This window comes from Pyxicephalus adspersus, chromosome 6 (genome assembly GCF_032062135.1).
Source record: "Pyxicephalus adspersus chromosome 6, UCB_Pads_2.0, whole genome shotgun sequence".
In the NCBI taxonomy this organism is placed as follows: domain Eukaryota; kingdom Metazoa; phylum Chordata; class Amphibia; order Anura; family Pyxicephalidae; genus Pyxicephalus; species Pyxicephalus adspersus.
Genome location: NC_092863.1, coordinates 51,017,677 through 51,037,914, shown reverse-complemented (window position 1 = coordinate 51,037,914; position 20,238 = coordinate 51,017,677). Strand labels below are relative to the sequence as shown.

The 20,238-nt window shown below is 38.5% G+C and overlaps 1 protein-coding gene across 1 annotated transcript in view; it reads left to right on the top strand.

Annotated features, from left to right (window-relative positions):
• PIWIL1 (piwi like RNA-mediated gene silencing 1) overlaps positions 1–16,905 on the top strand; it is a 42,031-nt gene extending 25,126 nt beyond the window's left edge. The window contains exons 13-20 of the mRNA XM_072415751.1: positions 860–932; positions 5,150–5,350; positions 5,549–5,652; positions 12,309–12,379; positions 13,595–13,748; positions 14,254–14,379; positions 15,787–15,934; positions 16,022–16,905. Coding sequence (XP_072271852.1) covers positions 860–932; positions 5,150–5,350; positions 5,549–5,652; positions 12,309–12,379; positions 13,595–13,748; positions 14,254–14,379; positions 15,787–15,934; positions 16,022–16,138 — 994 coding nt within the window. The 3' untranslated portion in view covers positions 16,139–16,905. The remainder of the gene's footprint in view (positions 1–859; positions 933–5,149; positions 5,351–5,548; positions 5,653–12,308; positions 12,380–13,594; positions 13,749–14,253; positions 14,380–15,786; positions 15,935–16,021) is intronic.
• Positions 16,906–20,238: the final 3,333 nt, after the last annotated feature.

Below are 20,238 nucleotides of genomic sequence, written 5' to 3'. Positions count from 1 at the left end.
AAATTCGCTGTAAATTTAATTAACCAGATTGCATGGTTTCTAATAGAAAACCTGGCATTACCTTGGTAAGACATTTGCTCTTTTTGATTGTCTTCAGATTTTGCATGGTGAGATATCAGTGTGTGTGTAGAATCTACTAAAATAGCGAGTACATGAATTTAATATATACTTAAGCCCAGGTTTAAAATGATATAAAGGATGTTTCTTTTTTGAGTTCTTTACATGTTATAATTTATGTGTAAAGAATAGATAGGCTTTGTTTTGGGAATTTTTCCAACTTCCATTAAATGTATACATTAGCTATAGTGTGACAGAAATGATCTGCGTCCTCTCTCAGGTCAGTTGACAGGACCGCTCCTGTCCACCTCCCACATAGTGAAAAAAGGTTGAGGTTTGCTACTCTAGTTAATGAACTGACTGCATTCATTCAGTACACTTGTGAGTTCCAAAACACTCTCTTGACTACACAGCCTACACTACAGAGTTGCAACCTCTGATGATACTGTATATATTTTACAGGGACAATTTTAAATAGATTTAAAATTTCTAGATTCTTAGTGCTCCTGCATTTTAAAAATGTCCCTTTTGGTCCACTCCTAAACCTGTGCTTTTACTACTTTACCAGCTGGTGACTCAAAGTATGTGACTGGTAAATCTCATCCAATGATTGTGCGACAGATTTCAGAATGCATAGTCTGAAAAAAAAGATCTAGAATGTCATAAACTAAAATAAATGCTATGAAATGGTTTAGAAAAATAGCATATTAAATTTAATTTGAATCAGTAGTTATTAAAGTTTTCTTGTGTTCAAGACACATGTACACTCCTATATATATATATATTTTTTTTCATATTTAAGGGTTGAAGTAGATGATAGTGTAGATGGATATATTAGAACTCTCCAGCAAAAAATCCAACCTGGTACGCAAATGGTAAGTGAGTAAAACATATATGTATATTGTAGATCTCTTCACTTTTATAAAGTGTTTCATTTTATCACCAGGTTTTAATGTCAGTAGTAGACATAGAAACTATTTTTTCAGCTTTTGTCTGCACTACACTAACTGCATTATCTGCTGCTTCTACTGGATAAACCCCAGACACTGTATGTAAATAGGGGTTCAGTATGAGAAAGGAACCATAAACGTTACATGGAACAACTGAATGTGCAAATTCTGCACAAGTCTTCTGCCATGTTTCTGCCCAAGTTGTGCAAGGCTTTTGAGCACTTGCTGTAAGGGTGGCCTAAACTATAGTATTGATTACTCTGATTTCTGTATAATCCTTAGCCAAATACTCCCTACCCTGGCACAATGACCACAATGTCACTGGGCAAGAGGTACTGAAGTGCTTTTAGTCTCCAACGATTCTGTCTCTTCCTGTGTATGCCGATAATGGAATATGGCAGCACTGTGGCTCAGAGGTTAGCACTCTGGCCTTTGCAGCACTAGGTCCCAGGTTTGAATTCCAGGCAGGGCTCTATCTGCATGGAGTTTGCAGGTTCTCCTATAACTTGCGTGGGTTTATTGACTTCCCCCCAAAATTGACCTTAAAATGTACTATAGACATATGACTATGGTAGGGATATTAGATTGTGAGCCCCTTTGAGGGACAGCTAGTGACATGAATATGGACTTGTAAAGCACTACATAATATGTAGGTGCTATATAAATACTTTGTAATAATAATATGGCTCACCACGTTGCCAGTCCTCTATAATCTGATGGTTGATGACCACCCACCTGCCCATGTACCCTGATCATCAAGGATTTTCTCCAGAGAAGACAGTAGATCACCATATCTTTCTAATCACACGCAGAAATGGAATAATTTCTGGTAAGAATTGCAATTTTCATTACAAGCAACTGTCTAGATATTGGAGTGGGGACAAAATCCCTCTATTTCTCATTATTTTATTGATCTCAAACCCTTTCCAGAAAAGGTCCATAAATTCTGGCCTCAGAAAGCTAAGATCATACTCCCCAGTTCCAATGGTACTGATGAAAGCAAATATTTCTGAGGCTTTGAACCCCATTTGCAGCATCAAATCAATGACTGTCTACCTTGAAAGCGAAACCCCAATCCACCTAAACTGTATGAAATTCCACCTTTGGAATCTGCTGGAGGGGGAACCTGATACTGTGTGTAGTCACTTGTGCATTTAGGCTGCGCAGGTAGCAACCCTGGGTTTAGAGGTTAAACATGGAAACCACCAGCTGTGCAGAAACATTACCAGCAGTAACATGGATCCGTTGAAACTGAGCTCAAAGTTTGGGAGCCACCAGCACCTTCATCCCACCTGAAGTCTATCCTCCAAGAACTCGGGAGCTCAAAATTCACACACCTTCCTATGTCCTGAGCCTCAAATTGTAAATGTAGTTTTATTTGGAAATACATACACACACACTATATATATATATATATATATAGAAAAAAAAAATATCAGGCTTTTATGCTAAACTCAAAACATAGCACAAGTCATACGCCAAAAAATACCACACTAAGCAAAGAAAAATTTATACTTTTACATAAACATAGAATCTAACATATACTAAGCAAGGCCAGGAAGCACAAACCTTTCATCCTTGTAGCCTTTTTTAAAAAATTAATTCATATAACTAAATTTCATATAATATAATTTAAGGAGTGTAGAAAAAGCAAAGAAAGCCACTCGTTCTGTAAAGGGAAGAACACCAAAGAAGACGGGATGTTTTTCCACGCCCTAATCTAAGGTCCTTAAACCATTCTTTACCTTTAAAAGCCCTGAATTTTTCCCACTACATGCTGAAATTCATTCACCACCACTTCAACAGGGATTTTTTTGACATATGCATACATGACAGAGCATTCCAAGTGTAATATCACTACTAACTAGATAAAAAGAATGTATCCTTCTTTTCCCTCTTCATTGTTTCTTTTTTACCAACAGAAAAATTCATCAAATGTGCTTTGAATAAGCTCCCACCACTCAGAGTTACTGTTACACAGGTCCAAGCATGATACCTATGCCTGAAAGAAATCCTCAAGGGATTGTCTTACACTTGTCTTCCAACAATTGCAGATTAAGTTTCCAGATACCCTTCCCCCTGAGCAGAGTATTTTAAGCGTTCAGTGTCACAGATAGCATAAAATGGTCACAAAACTCCATCACCCGATTCTTGGGGCCCATTTTTTTGTTTTTATAAACCCTATCTATCCTGCTCTCACTAGTCCTTCTCCTAAATGTGAATCCCGAGTCGTCTGCAAAATGATTAATGTGCACATCCACCAGACCTGCCTATCTTACTATATTAAAAAAAGACTCATATCCCAGCTTGTCTCTGAAACATTTCTTGTCTTTAGGCCCAATAATGGTGTTAAAATCACCTCCAAATTTAATCTGCTGAAAAGTCAAAAGAAAGGGCTTAACCTTGTTGAAGAGGCTCCCCATTTCGACTTAAATAATTCGCTGTCAGGTTATCTTTATCTTTTTTTTTTAAAAGAACCGCCATTCCACTGTATGGCTAAGGCGCAAGAGACCAGAAGGAAGGTCTGTACCTCTACTCCCATTTTGCTAGATGGATAGCCAGAGCCGGATCTGCAAAAATAAAATCAGCATCAAACTTACTGAGCAAATTTAATGTCACAAGGTCTTACAGATTTGATGTTGGCAACATTAATAATCACTTTCAATGGCAATGGTCACTTTAACAAACTACTTGATGAACTCCATTGGTTTCACCTCCTCATCAGACAATGCCTCATATCGATTTTTATGTGCCATCTGGTTTTTTCAAGTCTTACCTGGTCCCACTTTCCTGCTGCGGCCTCCAGCGATGTCTGCCAACTGCGTCCCCAGGGTGTGAACGATGGGGACCCAAGACCAGGGAAAGCAGATGCTGGCCAGGCAGTGCGAGTGTGTGGCCGGGCAGGGCAAGCATGTGGCTAAGATCAATTACCATGTTTACCTAAGCTGGATGCTGGAACACAAAAATTGTGCTACATCAGGGGTCGGCAAACTTTCATGGCCATTTCAAGGGTGGGTGGAAGCACACTAGGCCGGACTCTTGAGTCCCACCCTAATGGCTCCGCCCACCACCAGAGGACGCCCCATGAAGTGAAATCCCTCTCCTTCGTATGCATTGCAGAGGAGAGGGATTTACCTTCAGGGAGCATTCCCTATTTACGGCGGCGGCGGAAGTATCAACGCCGGCCGCGGGAAATAGGAGAGCAAAAGCAAGGAGGCGGCACCGGAGCTGCAGTAGTTACACCCCCTAGCCAGTCTGCCGGCATTAGGCCGTATCGGGTGGGGGGGGGGGGGGGGGGTCGGTAGTTTGGCCAGAACGAACTACCAGCTAGACTGTATCTGGCCTAAAGACTGCAGTTTGCTGACCCCTGTTCCACATGTTTACCTAAAAAGTTACAGCAGTTTACAATTTAGTATTAAACTGAGTGAATTGTATTCCCAGAACTTCTTAATTTTGTAATTATTTTTTCCTATTACAGCTAGTGTTTCCTGTACCTTTTAATTAGTAATCCAAATGTCAAATAAAATCTACTAAAACACCTCAGTACAATTACTGTTTTGTTCACCCCACCTTTCCGGCTGTAATAAAGTTTTTTGTAAGAGGCTTATGTCTCCCTGATCATCCTCCCCGTGTCTTTGTGTGCCCCCCAACCATTTGTCTCCCATTCCCCAGAGCAGCCCTGCCACCCGCAATTGCCCTTGCAATATATTTTTCACCTCCCATACCTGCAGCACCCCAAGTAAAAAACAAAATACAAATGTCTGTTACAGTAAAAGTGACAGAATGATTAACAAATGCACAATGGAGAACCTGCCCCAACACACTTGTTTACTACATAATAAGGGAGGAGCAGCACACTGATCAGGTCAGTTCTTTGCTTTTCTTCTGTAAGTACAACATGCATCAGTCTGATTGGCATCTAGTGTTACCTCTTCCTCTTACTTAAACTTGTTTCATTTAAACAACTGCACTAACTGGTAATCCAATTTAGCTTTTAGTTCTTCATTAAGGTTTCTTTGTCCCCCACAAATAGCTTGTAAATCTTTGGTAATGAAAGTTGTTGTGTTCATAAACACTACGTTTTGTAATCAACAGCCACATGCAACTTTTTTGTTTCTTTTTTTACACTCGTATATTTTCAGGTTATTTGTATTCTGTCCAGTAATCGCAAAGACCGATATGATGCTATTAAGAAGTTTCTTTGTGTTGATCGCCCAGTTCCCAGTCAGTGTGTTATAGCAAGGACCTTAAGCAAACCCCAAACTGTGCTTTCAGTTGCTACAAAAATAGCTTGGCAGATAAACTGCAAAGTGGGTGGAGAACTGTGGAGTGTGGAAATACCTGTAAGTATTTGTGTATTGTGAACACTTCCATCTAAATTATTCTAAAATTCTGATTTAGTAATGGCTCAAGAACTGAGAGATCATTTTTTTTTTTTATAAAGGGCCAGTTGCAGTCTTAAAGTAACCTGGCAACTGCATACATGTAACTGCCCAGTATGTTTAATAGGATAATTGTAATAAACATATTTTTTGTTTCAGTTGAAAGATTTGATGATTGTTGGAATTGACTGTTACCATGATACATTGGCTGGGAAAAGGTCAGTTGTTGGTTTTGTGACCAGCTTGAACCAAGAAATGACTCGGTAAGCCGTAAACAAATATGTTTGCTTGTGATGGATCTTTTTGTGTGTTATCAATTCTTTTCAGAAGTGTGTGAAATAATCTGACAACCAGAAGTAAAATAATTAGTAATTTAAACACTTTTAATCTTGTCTGGGACATGTGGTCCTCATTTTGTAGTACCAATGTGTAGCTAATATTTCAGCTTTGTATCACCGCGGATGATAAATGGCAAGGTTATTGGTCCTGACTCCTGTCTGTGCTAGTGGTGTACCAGCTAAGAAGTGCTAGTCCACTTCCATATGCAGTTTGCACAGGTGTTAAAATAATTTTTATTGTCCTACAGATCCACCATTTAAGTCACTAAACAATGAAAAAGCTCAGTGTCTCATTGGCTGTGTAAGTTACTTGACTTGCAAAGCTTGCAGAAAGCCAGTGCTTTACAAAGACCTGAATACAAAATATTTAGAGAACATGCTTCTCTGTTTACATTCCCCTGACAAAATATTGTGTGAAATCACCTGCAGATGCTCAGAGAGCCTTTTATCAAGATTTTGTATTACTTAATATTGCATTGACTTCAGTTTACTGGTAGGTGGTTGACCAGGCCTGTTGAGCTTCAGCTTTCCTTACCTGTTTGTGGATGATCAAAAACATATTAGAGTAGAGGCTCTAAGTGCTTTGTCATACCTTCCTCTTTCAGAATCCCTTGTTTTTCCCTGAAGACAGTATTTTGGTTAATTTTTAAATTTAAACAGGTCATCTTGGCTGTCATTGATAGTGTACACACAGTCCTAAATTTTCAAATCAGTATTCAACCAAGAATTTTTTTAAGCTAGGTGGCTAGCAGTCCCTGTATTCTGACCCAACTCTTCCACCAACCATCCAAAACAGCCAGGTGATTACTGAAAAGTGCTGGGTGGTGTGCCTAGCTAAAAGGGGCTGGGGAGAACACTGTATTATTAGATACATGATAAAACATTTCTTGAGTACCCATTATTTGATAAAAAGTGTGAGTTAAGGTACCTCATCAAGATCTCACTACTAAGGTTTTAAATCCTGCCTTGTTAAACATAAACAAACAACAACATTTGGCCTCATCAGAGATTTGTCCCATGCCGATGATGAGTTCTTACATTTGGTTTCTCTTCAGTAACCCTTGCCTCCTTTCTGTTATGAGAACACTGTCAGTGGCTGTTTGTGTCACTGAGGATCAGGTAGATCCTTTATGTCTCTGACTGGAAATTGCTATTGTGACATTTCAAAAGAGAAAGCCACACCTTCACTATGAAAATTTAGTTATGGCTTACGCAGATCCTTTCTAGATCCTGTAGTGAAAGAGTATGTTCCACCAAAGATAGTTACCCCAGAGGTTTAAATGTAGTACACTCCGGTGTGCCAAGCCTGGATTAATGCTAAGGAACAGGTCAGAAGAGAAAGACAGGCTTTTGTGGGACACAGTAATTTGCTTTAAAATGTAAACTTTTTGAAAATCCTAAGACTAGACAGAGGTCTCTTATGCTAGTCCTAGACTAACATTGGTATCCTGGTCCCATAAAAGTACATGGGTAGTATATATGATGAATCAAATCCTGTTGACAACAATAAACAAGTTTCGCCCCGCAAGGCTTTTTCAGGGGTGATTTGGGAGACCTTCAGAGTTATAACAAGAGAGAAGTATGTAATGAATATCAACAGTAGAATATGTTTGAAACAGTTTTAAAATATTAGGATGCAGAGTAGTTCTTCTGTAAAGGCTTACTTTGTAATATTGCTGAAACCTTTTTTGCCAGGAAAGACTTGACACCAGTTACTACTTGAAAAATAGCCTAATCATAAAATCCAATGGAGAAAGTACTACATAATAAAAAGAGGAGAGAATACTGATAATATATTGTTGAAAAAGGATAGATTAGTAAAATAGCCTATTATAGGGGTATGTAAGTTCTACTCACATTAAAGGCTGGCCCCGCGATTATAGAAAGAAAAAGGACTAATATTTTTCCATGATGGTAATAGGTGATAGTGGGTTAGGGATCCTAAATAAAATATATATATATCAAAATCCCGATTGGCGTATTGTATTATTTGTCAATTAAAGAGGAAAGGCTGGTAATAAATACTTAATGGATATGGGGTGTATAACGTTGAGTTTCTAACAGAGTAAACGTGGATGAGAGTTCTTTGAGAGGGGTAGACTTGGCTTTAAGCCCCAGAATTGTGCATAAATGGTAACAAAATCTAAAGTGAGTAAACAATGTCTCCGCCCAGTGGGCGTGTGTAATGATGTCATCAGAGGTGTGTGTGTGTGTGTGTTTGTATGGCCATTAAAAGCAAGTGTGCCTAGGAGTCCTTAAAAAAAAATGCAAATTGGAGACCCCCGGGGCTCCTTACATAGAAAGGAGCATTGGGGAAGGGCCCCTAAATTTATACGTATCTCTCACAAATCTATAACTGTCATACTATGTTACCCTGTCTGCTTCTCTTCCTTGAACCCCAATTTCCCTAGAATTATGCGGTGTACAAAGCCGGAAATGTAGGTGCAGTGGGGGAACACCTTTGGCTAACCCCCCACACTAAAATTTATTAATATGGCAAACGCCCCGCCTGTTACACATTACTGCCCACTTCTAACACTGGAACCCTAATTTCTCTGGAAACTAAAAATGTATGTGGAACATCTGTGGATAACACCCCCTAAAATTTCATCACCATGGAATCAATAGATCATAAAAAAACTCTGCCCATCAAAACGAAATGGGGGTTTAGGTACTGGTAGGGTACAGTCATGTGTAACAGGGCAGCGTGTTTTGATGAGCAGAGTTTATGTAATGATGCCATGGTAATGAAAGTTTGGGGGGTGTTAGCCACAAGTGTCCCCCACTTGCACCTTTGATTTTGTTTATCTGCACGTCTCTGTTGTAGAGAATATGCAGGGTAGGGAAGTGCACAGTTTGATGGGCAGAGGTTTTTATGTTCTAATGATGCCATGCTAATGAAATTTTAGGGGTATTTACATCTGTCCCCCACTTGCACCTACATTTTCTTTTTTCTGCACCTCCCCATTCCAGATAAATTGGGATTCAAAGAACAGAAGCAGAAGGGGCAGCATATTATTACAATTATAGTTTGGTGAAAGGTAGAAAAAATATTTAGGGGACCTCACCCCAATGCTTCTTGCTATGTAAGTGGCTAATTGCTATGTAAGTGGATAATTTTCACAGGCAGTTTTTATTTTTGGAAATGATGAGAGGAGGGCACTGACTGTCCTGGCTTAATTCACTCTGGCAGTAAGGTTGCATTTGCTGCGTTTACCCCTCACTTTCCTCTCACCAGGAACCACTGCTGCTTGAAAAACTGCTAGGCCTGAAAAGCCCAGCACTTAACGCCTGTTACCAATCCCAGGTGCCCTAGCCAGGGGCGTTTTTTTTACTGCTAATGTGAACTAAGCCCAATTTGTTAAGCTTTATTGATCACAATATTACAATGCTACAAATTATTACACCAGTAAAACATGGAACACTAGGGAGTTGGATTAAAATACACAGCTCTGGACTGTTGGGGCATAATACAAAAAAATGGAAAAATTGTACATTCTAACAAGCCAGGCATTAGAAAGTTGGAACAAAGTATAGGAGGTAGGTAGAACACTGACACAAAAGCAGGGGTTACTGGATACCTATGGCATAAACTACTGGGAGCTCTAAATTTGCTGTGTCTAGTCCCGCCCACTTCTTTACCACCCAGCTAGTTTCCCCCCCCACCCAGCTGAAAACAATTTCTGGGTAGAACACTGAATATATGTATAATTATATATATACTAATTATGCTACTACACAGTTACAGTACATGTTTTAATATATAAATATATATTTATATATATATTTTAACAGTTTTCTGTATTTTGTTATTTAAAGTTTATTATTAAATTTATTAAATATCAGTGAGGTATGTCTAAGTATTACAGCCTACAATGAAAAATAAATTTCTATGCAAAAAATTGTACCGCTTTTTACATAGAAATTTAGACGGAATTAAACCACTAGGGGAGGTTAAGTCCCGGTGGTATTGTAGCATTTAAAGAGAAAATCCATTTCATTTCTAAACAGAGCAGGAGGTTATCTATGTCCCCACCACTTGGGTTGGGTGAGATCTGTTCTAAGGCGGAAAATGAAATGCTATTGGTATCAAAATTATGACATGAGCCTACATGATGGCTAATAGGGGCCATTATTTTTTTCTGTTCGTATGGTGTATACATGTTCATAAAATATTTTACGAAAAGCCCTCTTGGTCTTTCCAATATAGAAACGACCACAAGTGCATGAGATCAAATAAATAATGCCTGTAGATGAGCAGTCAATGTGTTGTTTTAACCTATATATGGTGTTGTTAGGCAGTAGGATGGGTTTTTGCTCCTTAATCCAAGGGCATTAAAGATTTCCTATATGTAAGACTCGGACGTTTGTTCAAAAACTTGGCTGTGTTGGGGTCCCCTACGAGTATGTGCCAGTATTTGGTTAGTATATTTGATAGAATATTATGTTGGGTATTGTATGTGGTAATGATCCTGACAGGTTCATCCATATTAGGAAGTCTTTTCTTATCCCCCCGTACCAAATCTATGACTAGGACTTCAGGAGATTTGCTGAGCTGAGCAGTGCTGGTTCATACCTAATAGGGTTATCTAACCCTGGTGTCATCATTTTCATGGATTGGAGATATCCACTCAGAACCACTGGGATTGTTTACACTGGTGATCAGTAAGTAATATTACCAGTTTGGGTAACATGAGATGTTTCATTCCCTAGCTCTGAAGTCTTACCAGTGTGTGAGTGAAGTTTAACATGGTTTATTTAACATCATTCTGTCTGGACAGTCAAACTTTTATCAGACAGAAAGTGAGGGAAATTTTGCAACAGGACAAGACGATAATGAAAAACAGACAGATGTTTTAACATTCCCATAATGCATTTTTACTTATTTCTGTGCTGCTATGTTAAGAACTCAGGTTGACATTAGGGGAGTTATAGGTTGGGTTTTGCAGTCCTCCCACATACTGGCACTTTCTTTTGCTGTCCTGTCTCCAGTTTCTAGGCCCTCCTACTCACAGCAGTACCTGATGTTTTCCCTCACAGGTCTTTTGCTAAAGAATCTAGGTAGTTCTTTCTTCCTGCCATGATGGCCCTGATCGAGAAGGCTTAGTTAATAGCCTCCATTCTCTTCATGGGTTTACCTTATGTCACCTAGCTAGCAATATATTGTGTCTTCAGGACTTTCAAGTTCCTCTGTCCTCCTATGATTATGTAGGGTCTTGTGGAAGCTTGTAATCCTGCTTTAGTTGTTGCATTAGGTAATGTGGATTGTTTCTTCAGGAATTATTTTATGCACCTCCTTTATGGGTTGCAGTTTGTTAACACTTATGTTGTTTAGTTCATTTCCCATTGTCCTGACCCTGGGTTACAGAGACCCCCTTTTATCTATACCTGGTCTTAAAGCAGAACTAAACCCAGTGATACACACCTGTCCCTGTTCCACTCAGTGCATTGGATCTTCTTTTTTTTTTTTTCTTGCCATCTTTGGTAATCTTGATTGACCAGGCTGGGGTGAAGTAACTCATTCAGTGCCAACGACCGCGAGGTAAGCCAGGATATGCTGGGTATCCTGGCAAATGAGCAGCTCAGTGATTTTGACAGCTCCACAAAGTAATCAGGCAAGAATGCTTATTGCAGAATGAACATCACCTGCAAAAAAGCACTGTGAGGTGTACTCAAAATTGCTCCCTTTCTAGTTCGGTTAATTCAAATTAGTTCTACCCTGTTTTCCCTTGGTTGAGTCTTACACCTTTTCCAAGGTTGTAGAGGTCTGGAGACCTTTGTCTAGACCAGTGGTGTCAAACTCTGGCCCGCAGGCAAAATCGGGACTGCAACGTTCTTTTTTTTTTGGCCCCCAAAGGAATCCTAAATATGAATTGCAGCTGGCCCCCGCATTGGACTGTTTTAAAGACGCAGGTAATTGTAGTAGCAGTTCTATTTCAGTGAAGAGGGAGTTCCAGCCACTCATAACATTAAGATCTGCATTGGACTGTTTTCTTGATGCAGGGAATTGTAGTAGCGGTGCTATTTCAGTTTCAAGTTTGGCCTGCGACTTTGTCTAAGTTTTTATATTTGGCCTACTGTGCATTTGAGTTTGACACCCCTGGTCTAGTGAAAACCTTTTGATTGGACAGTTATCCTTTCATATTGTGTCTTTGAATGAAGGTGTTTTTATCCTTCCCTGGCTTGTCATGCATAAAACCTTGATGGTGCTGGGCCTACCTCCCAGCCAATAATGAGGGACAATGGGTTCCATCCTTTTGTAGGTGTGATTATGCTTTTGACACAGCTTTCTATAAGTCAGGAGGAATATCTTGCACTCACCCACAGGGTGTTTTTTTTGCCATTGTCTATCCTGTTGGTTGCAGTATAACCTAAGGGATTAAGTTTTTATTTTTGGGGAGGTAATTTGCCTGGGGACCATATTAAATAAAATAGTAGAAAGAAATCCTGTCAAAACTGTTTGCTTCATTTGACAGATGAAGGTTTAAAACCAGTAAAGTTTTGTAAGGTAGAATGCTAATAAACATAAATACAATATTATTATGTTCTTTTTAAATAAAAAATGTTTTGTCTTTCCTTAGATGGTTTTCTCAATGTGTTCTACAGGACTCAAAACAAGAGATTGTTGACGGACTTAAAGTTTGCATGCAAGGTATTTGCTGTATGGGCTTAAGCTGAGATGTACATATTGTGACATAGCTATTGAAAAGTACATATTTACATTATTATTCAGTTCACAATTTGGATCATTTTACACAAATACCACAGAGCTACAAGTTAGTCAAACATTACTGTTGTACTGTGTATGTTGAAACAACAATGATGTGAACAACTGTAAATAGTATTGCAATAAAAGTTAGTAATCGATGATCATCTAATGCTATATAGCAAATGCTGAAACTATATTAAAGTTCACTCAAATCACTTCCTTTTAAATTCTCTGAAATCAAAATTTAGAGAGCTTCCTAATTGTGGGATACAGATTAGCAGCTAACATGATTACTAACAATAAAGCAGTGAAGATGGCAAAACTGTCAAAAGATTTGCCTGAGCGAAAGTCCTAATAATCCCTGTGCAGGATCTACATTTCACTGTACTGTGCAGTTTTTATTATTTAATATTGATATCACACATCAGTATTATACCCAGAAGGCAGTAGCTTGTTCTGCACTTTGCTAACTCTGCTTTTGGTCTTATTTTGCGTGTACCAGGGCTGATTTCTAGGGAAACCAAATACCATAGCTGCACATTTTTGGCAGTTTAGCGGAAATCAGAGTGCAGCATAGGGGGAATATGTAAATCCTGGAGATACTATCCTGACCAGGATACCCAATCCTAAGACCGAGGACTTCAAAGGCAATATATGCCAGCTAATATACCTGCCAAAGGATTTGTATTCTGTTTATTCATTTACCAAATTGACTAAGCCCTGCCAGGCAGCGCTGGCACAAGTAGAAATAATTACAGAAAGATAATGAGATAAGCTCTCTCAGCCAGTCATCATGCAGCACACCTGATTAGCCCGTTCTTCCTTTGTCTCTGCCAGTCTGAAGTATGGTGTTGAGGGGATAATAAGTGAGTGATAGTTACAGGTTGGTTTACTAAAAGTGTTTGGGCTGTTCAACTAACAAAGTGAATTATTACTCTGCAAGTGATAATTCACTCAGTGAATGGGTGAAGCTCTGTTAATTTCAGACATTTAATGCAGGAAAAAAATAAATGTTTTCTTTTATCCATATAACATCTTCCTGAATCTCAGAGGCTTAACATTTCTGCTTGGGCTAATGACTGGTATTCTGTGTTTCATGTTGTGCCATATCTTGAGACTAAAGCTGTGTAGGTAAGTTGAATGTTATTTATTTTTTAGGTGCCCTAAACGCTTGGTACTCTTACAATAAAATTCTTCCATTCCGGATCATGATATATAGAGATGGAGTTGGAGATGGGCAACTTCAAACAGTTGTCAACTATGAAATTTCCCAGTTAATTGATTGCATAAACGCAACAGAAAAAGATTACAGGTAACCCAAAACCCGTTTTAAGATTTTTTTTTTTTTTCAAGAACAATCAACTGATTTGTTAATGGTAACCTGTATGAAAATCCATGATTTCAGATTGTGTAGGAAATTCCTGAATCCTAAGCTTTAACATATGTCAGCCATTACCAATGTCCTTACTCCTATTCATTTTGAGACTAGGCAAACCCCCTGTGTATACCCTGCTTATAAGAGTATGTTTGCTTACCTTTATTTCATGGACCTAAAGCATAGGCTGGGTTCACTTCCCTAAGCAGTGACATAGGTGGGCTTATATGTACTACACTACCACTATTTATTGTGTCTCCCAAGAGCTGATGTCCATCACAAGAGGTGTGAGTAGTGCTGAAGAAACAGGTGGGTTCTATTGCAACTCCCCACTAGAAGGAATAATGTTCTGTGCGTCTGGAGGATGACAGTATGCTCCCTATATTTGTGTGATGTGTGTATATACACAATAGTAAGTCGGTGACTAAAAATTGTTTTACAGTCCCAAGCTTTCTGTTATTGTGTTAAAGAAGAGAATTAACACCAGGTTCTTTGCTAATTTGGGAGGCAAGCTTCAGAATCCACCTCCTGGGACAATAATCGACACACAGGTTACCAGACCTGAATGGTAAGTTACAGTGCATTATTTTTACTTTAGTCAGTGGGACACAGCTTTGCTTTCAGCTCCGAAATTATAGTTTAGTAAAATAATTTTTAATGTGAAATTGTTTTTAATGTGGGGAACCAATGTTGGTGGGGTTCTGTTCAGGGTATTTGACACTGAATGCTAGAAAATATTGTCAAATATCTCCCTACTTGTCAATTGTGGAGCATCCTAAACACAAATTAGCCGGTAAAATGTAATTCGCTATCTGAAAAAAGCTCTTAATGCCCCTATTACACTAAACTTTCCCTTGCAGTATTTAACCCTCTCCCCAGCAATTTATTCTCAAAAGTGACACTGTAGATAAGTGTAGTCATTGTAAAGCCTAATCAAACTTTGAATATACATCCACTCAATATATTTGAAGTACATCAAAACATTAAAAGTTTTGCAGTTTATTTTTTTTAATTTTTGTTTCTTGTTCATCGAGAGACAGAATTTTTCAAAATATTTTTGCTTCTTCTCTAGATTGTTGGCACTTCCAGACTCTGTTCTGGGTAAAGCTGTTCTGCACTTTACCCAGAACAGAGTCCCAAACCCAGTGCGGTAATTATCCCGATCTTTTATGTCAAGGCTGTAGATTTCTTCATTTGGGTGCAGAAATTGTAGAATTGCTGCATTTTTAACAAATGGGCATATTTGTCCCCAGATATAGTAATCCTCTGGTGAAAACATTGTATACTGTAATGGCTTTCTGGGATGAGTAGATCTTCCTTGGTCTATGACTCTTCTCCCTTAGAACATCCACCGTGTCTGTTTCACAAGATTGAATCGGTGGGCATACCAGTGATCCCCATTGCTCAAGCCTAGGCCAATCAGATGTGGTATGCTGACCTAGTAGAGCCTTTGTTCTTCTGTGTAAGGACTGATCTACTATCCTGATTTTTATTCATTAGCTTTAAAGGCATGGTTGTTAAAGCTTAGGTTTTGAGAGACCAGGGCATATCTAATCCTTATTTTGTACTACACATATGTGGGACATTTATCCCCTTTGAACAGCTGGGTCTGGATCAGACCTTTTTTAAATGTCTTGATAGAAGGTGGCTCAGACCAGTCATCATTCCATCTTTAAGGTCTCTTAAGATTGGTTTCCACCCTGTTGTGTGAAGAGACATGCTGCTATATCTCTGAACGCATTATTTTTTTTTGGGCAAATATGACATAATCATCAGTTTCCTAACATTTGCAAGGCTAACACTTCAGTTCTCCCAGGTGGACTTTTCTTCTTTATCTGATGGCAATTTCAGACATAATATCTGTCCAGCAGTTCTTACAGAGAGATGTTTGACTCAATACAGACTAAAAAAAACATTTACAAGCTTGAATAATACCGTGTTTTAGTGCTATGTTAATCTTGTGTTTTTTCTGTAGGTACGACTTTTTCATAATCAGTCAGTTTGTGAGGCAAGGTACAGTGACTCCAACGCACTACAATGTTGTATATGACACTAGCGCCCTAAAGCCTGAGTACATGCAACGACTGACTTACAAATTGTGCCATCTATACTACAACTGGCCGGTGAGTAATTGATACATGTGCTTTTTTTATCTTTGTCTCTTTCACATTGCAAATGTTTTTTGTCTTTTTTTCACCCTTTAAATTCAGGGAGTTATCAGAGTACCGGCTCCTTGTCAGTATGCCCATAAACTGGCTCATCTGGTAGGAGAAAACATACACAGAGAACCAAACCTGTCACTTGCAGACCGACTTTACTACTTGTAGAAGAAATCTGGCTTTTCTAACATTCAGTATACTTTATGCCAGTAGCTGAGTTCTTGCTCAGTCTGAAGTGTTATAATTTATAAATGTCAGTTGGGTTTTAGGGTATTGTCCATTCAGTACTGACAAAAAACCATTTTGTTCAGACATGTGTGTCATTATTTTCTGTTTTCTAATTGCGATAGGTAATATACTTTCTCTCTTTCTGACATGTGAACCACATCCTTTCTTCAGCTGTATGCTTTTCCTATGTAAGATGGGTTAGCACAGTTAGTGCTTATTTAAACCTGATTGATTTAGCAAAGTTGTCCATCAACCTGTAAGTTCACCTTACCAACAATTATTTTCTAAAAAAAAAAAAAAAAAATCTTGTATTTGTTCCTTCAAATAAATACAGTAAATCCAGTACATGTTGTGTTGTACTACAAAATGTTACAGCAAAAGTTTATGTAGAAGATGTCAAGAAAAATAGGGTGACTTTCCTTGTAATTGTATTAGTATATGCAGCAAGGTAGCTTTCTTTCATTAATTTCATTTGTGGACTCATTTGTCAGCTTTTTTTGTCAGTGTTTGTTGCATTTTACATTTGCATGAGAGCTGATTTACAGTGTGCTAACATGATGTAGTTTTTTTAATACAGTTAAAAGTTGTGTGTTGGTTTGTAACTTTATTTCATTTTTCAGCACACCAGTTTTTGTTGTTTCTATGTAGCTGGAAATATGTAAAAGCACTGCATTGTTTTAATAAAATTTGATTGATTCTTTGTTGAAGTCACTTGCATATTTAAACCAAGTTCAAGGAAGATTTAAAAGCTCTAGTTTGTACAGGTAAACCAAGGACTCAAATGAACCTGTCCACACAAGACTGGAAAAGATAGACTATCTTGGGAGAAACTGAGCGATACAGCAAACCTGGAATATATCTGGTCCAGGATTTAAAACATTTTTAAGAAATCCCCTTACTAGATGACTCAGATTCACCTTTGATAGTTATGGCGAACCTTTTAGGGACCGCGTGCCCCAACTGCAACCCAAAACCCACTTATTTATTGCAAAATCAGCAATTTAACCTAAATACTGAGGTTTTAGTTAAGAAAAAAACAACTTGTACATTAAAATCTTTTGTCTTAAAAGAAAAACACAATACCAGCTTTCAATGATACAAATATTTTTTTTTTTTTTATTGAAAAGTAGGAGATTAAGATTTGCAAAGTATTTCAGCAGCTCACTTTCAAGGTCTCTTTCAATACCTGCAGTTTTTTCTCAAATGATTTGATATCACAAATCACATCACATCCTTTCTGCTGCTTTCCCTACACCTTGTAGTTCTTTGTTCAGTACATTGAAGTGAAGTGTAAAATCTAAAAAAAAACATGAGGCTGGTAAGGCCATATCAGTGAGCTGTGGATATTCTGGCCCTTTTTCATTCATAAACTAATTTCATACAAGCAGGCTACAAATCTCTCCAGGACTCGTCCTCTGCTCAGCCACCCGACATTATTGTACATAAGTAAACAATTATACTGTGCCTGAACCTCCTCTAGAAGAAGTGCTTGAAACTGGAAAAATCAGAGCACGAGCCATGATGTAATTTGACATTCTTGTGACATCTTTGAGGACGTTGTCAGATTTTTTTGCTGCTTTCCCTGTCACAAAGAGCTTCTTGATGTATAATACAATGGAACTGAAGGATTTGATGTTTTGTTTCTTTAACAAAGAACTGTATATTAACCAGATGTTGCCTCCACCAAAGAAGGTGTCCCATCACTAGTAATTGCAACTACTTTTTTTGGGCTTATGTCTTGTGACAAAAAAAGCCTCCATCACAGCATTGTATATATCTATCCCTTATGTTCTTTCAGGCAAAGACACCAGTTTCACCAGCTCTTCTCTCATGATGTCACCAATACCATACCGCAAAATGACAGCTAGCCTTGCATGAATATTTATATCTGCTTTCATCTAAGCACATGGAGTAACAGGCTGCCAATTGTAAGTTAGTGGTGAGCTGCTGACTAACATCACTTGCCATGTGCTGAACTCGATCTTTTAACAGTATTTCTGCTAAGTGGCATCTCTGGTTTTGGGTAATCATAAAAAAGGGGAAATTTCTCCCAGACAACATGGCTAGTTTGATAATATCCTCATCAGAAAGGGGCTTACAATGAATGCTATGCACAATGAAAATTAAAAACCGTCAGATTATTTGTTCTAGAAAGACAGTTACAAAAACGAAGATACTGGGAATATTTCCTTAATTTCCCTTCAAGAAACTTTTCTTTCAGTTTCACTAAGTTTGACAACACTTTTGTGGTTGGCGTCAAAGTGCCTCCTGACACTTGATGTGGGACACACAAACACTTTCATTACAGAGAATACATAACGCTTTCCCATTGCGTTCAATCACTCCAAATGACTCTGCAGACCTCTTGGAATGATCTTCCACTATCTGTTTTTGGTTTTTTTGCTGTACTCATTTTTGGGTGTTCAAAAGTTGGAGTCTACAAAAACACAAAATTAAAAAAAAATGAAGCACCCAATACAAATCTATCATTAGCAAAAATAACACTAAGAGAAAAGGATATTCCCTGAATCAACAATCTATGGCAGTGATACTTAGCTGGGGTTCCTTTTGAATTTGCGGACCACTAGCGCAAGGGGGTAATATTCCACTGACTACCAGATATTGGCCTGCTCTTAAAAAGGCATCTGAGTGCACTCCTGTCCCTGGGCTGTGTATCTCTGTTCTGTGTTTTAAGCTTGCATACTGTACTTCCCATAACTAGGACAGGGCATTACATAATCCCCCTCCCCCCCTTGTCATGTCTGCCTACCCCCTCCGTACTTTCAATGCTGGATCAAGACACATCAGCTTCAATTAACATCAGCTACCTCTACCCCTGGTATTCTGAGGGTTAACTGATGGCTCCGGAGAAGGGAAATTCCAGCAGGGGCTGATAGAGGGACAACAAATGGGAGGCCAGCCAGGTGGGGAGCGCGCGTCCACAGAGAGACCTCTGAATCCCCCCCTCCCGGGCACGTGTGCCATAGGTTCGCCACCACCAGTCTATCTTCTGCTTTGGAGAGCTTTATTAAATCAGGCCTAATGTTTATTCTGAGTTGTGGGAGGATTTTTCTATAGTGCAGATCAGTTGGGCACATTTGTTCTTGCTTCCCACTTTGTTTCTCTGTTCTGCTATTGCATTGTTTCTTGAGCCCTGAGTTTTAGGTCTTAGTTTTGTCAACTCTTTCTGCTCACTTGGCTGTTTTCCATTTCAGTGCAAGCTGTCAGGTTGCTTTTATCACTGGTTGTTCTCATCCTCTTTTTGTCTTTCCTGCAAAACCCATATATCTATACCACCCATGTGGCTGCAACTAGCACATTTACTTAGTGTCTTTGTATATTTGCAAGGGAGTTCTATCCTAGGGATTTGCCTCATGAGAAAAAAAAGTAATACCCTTTATAGATTATAACTTATTAAAAATTATTTGGTTTTTAGTAGGTCCTAAAATTAAATGTAAATATAACCTGAGATGAACAAAACACATGACATATTACACTGTGTCATTATTTAACAACAACTAAGTCAAAATACAGAAGTGTATGAAAAAAGAAGTACTACTTTATGACTTTAGGTGCCAGGTGCTGCTAATGCACCAGATTTATTGATTATCAGTAAGCATGATCACCTTTATATTAATTTGATGATCAATTCTAACCCATGACACACAATGGCCACTGCTAGAACAATGTCTATGGGGTGTTTTGCATCCTAGTTCTTTGTTGCTGAACTATCACACTGAGACAGATGTGAGACAAGGCATTACTGCCCTTATATTTTTTATTGTGGAGATCGCCTCTTTTGTCAGATAGGAGTGGATCAAAAGTTGACCCTGAATGCATTAAAGGGCCAGGTGTCAACTTTGTTTAATTTGACTGGATAGCCATTGACCATTCATCGCTTTGAACTTTTGTATAAGGAAATTACTCATAAAACTATGGAAATATTTAAAGCAAGAGGCACATCATATAAACAAACCACAAGAACACTCACAGTCTACTAAATAAAAATGCAAACCAGAAGATAAAGTGATATACATAAT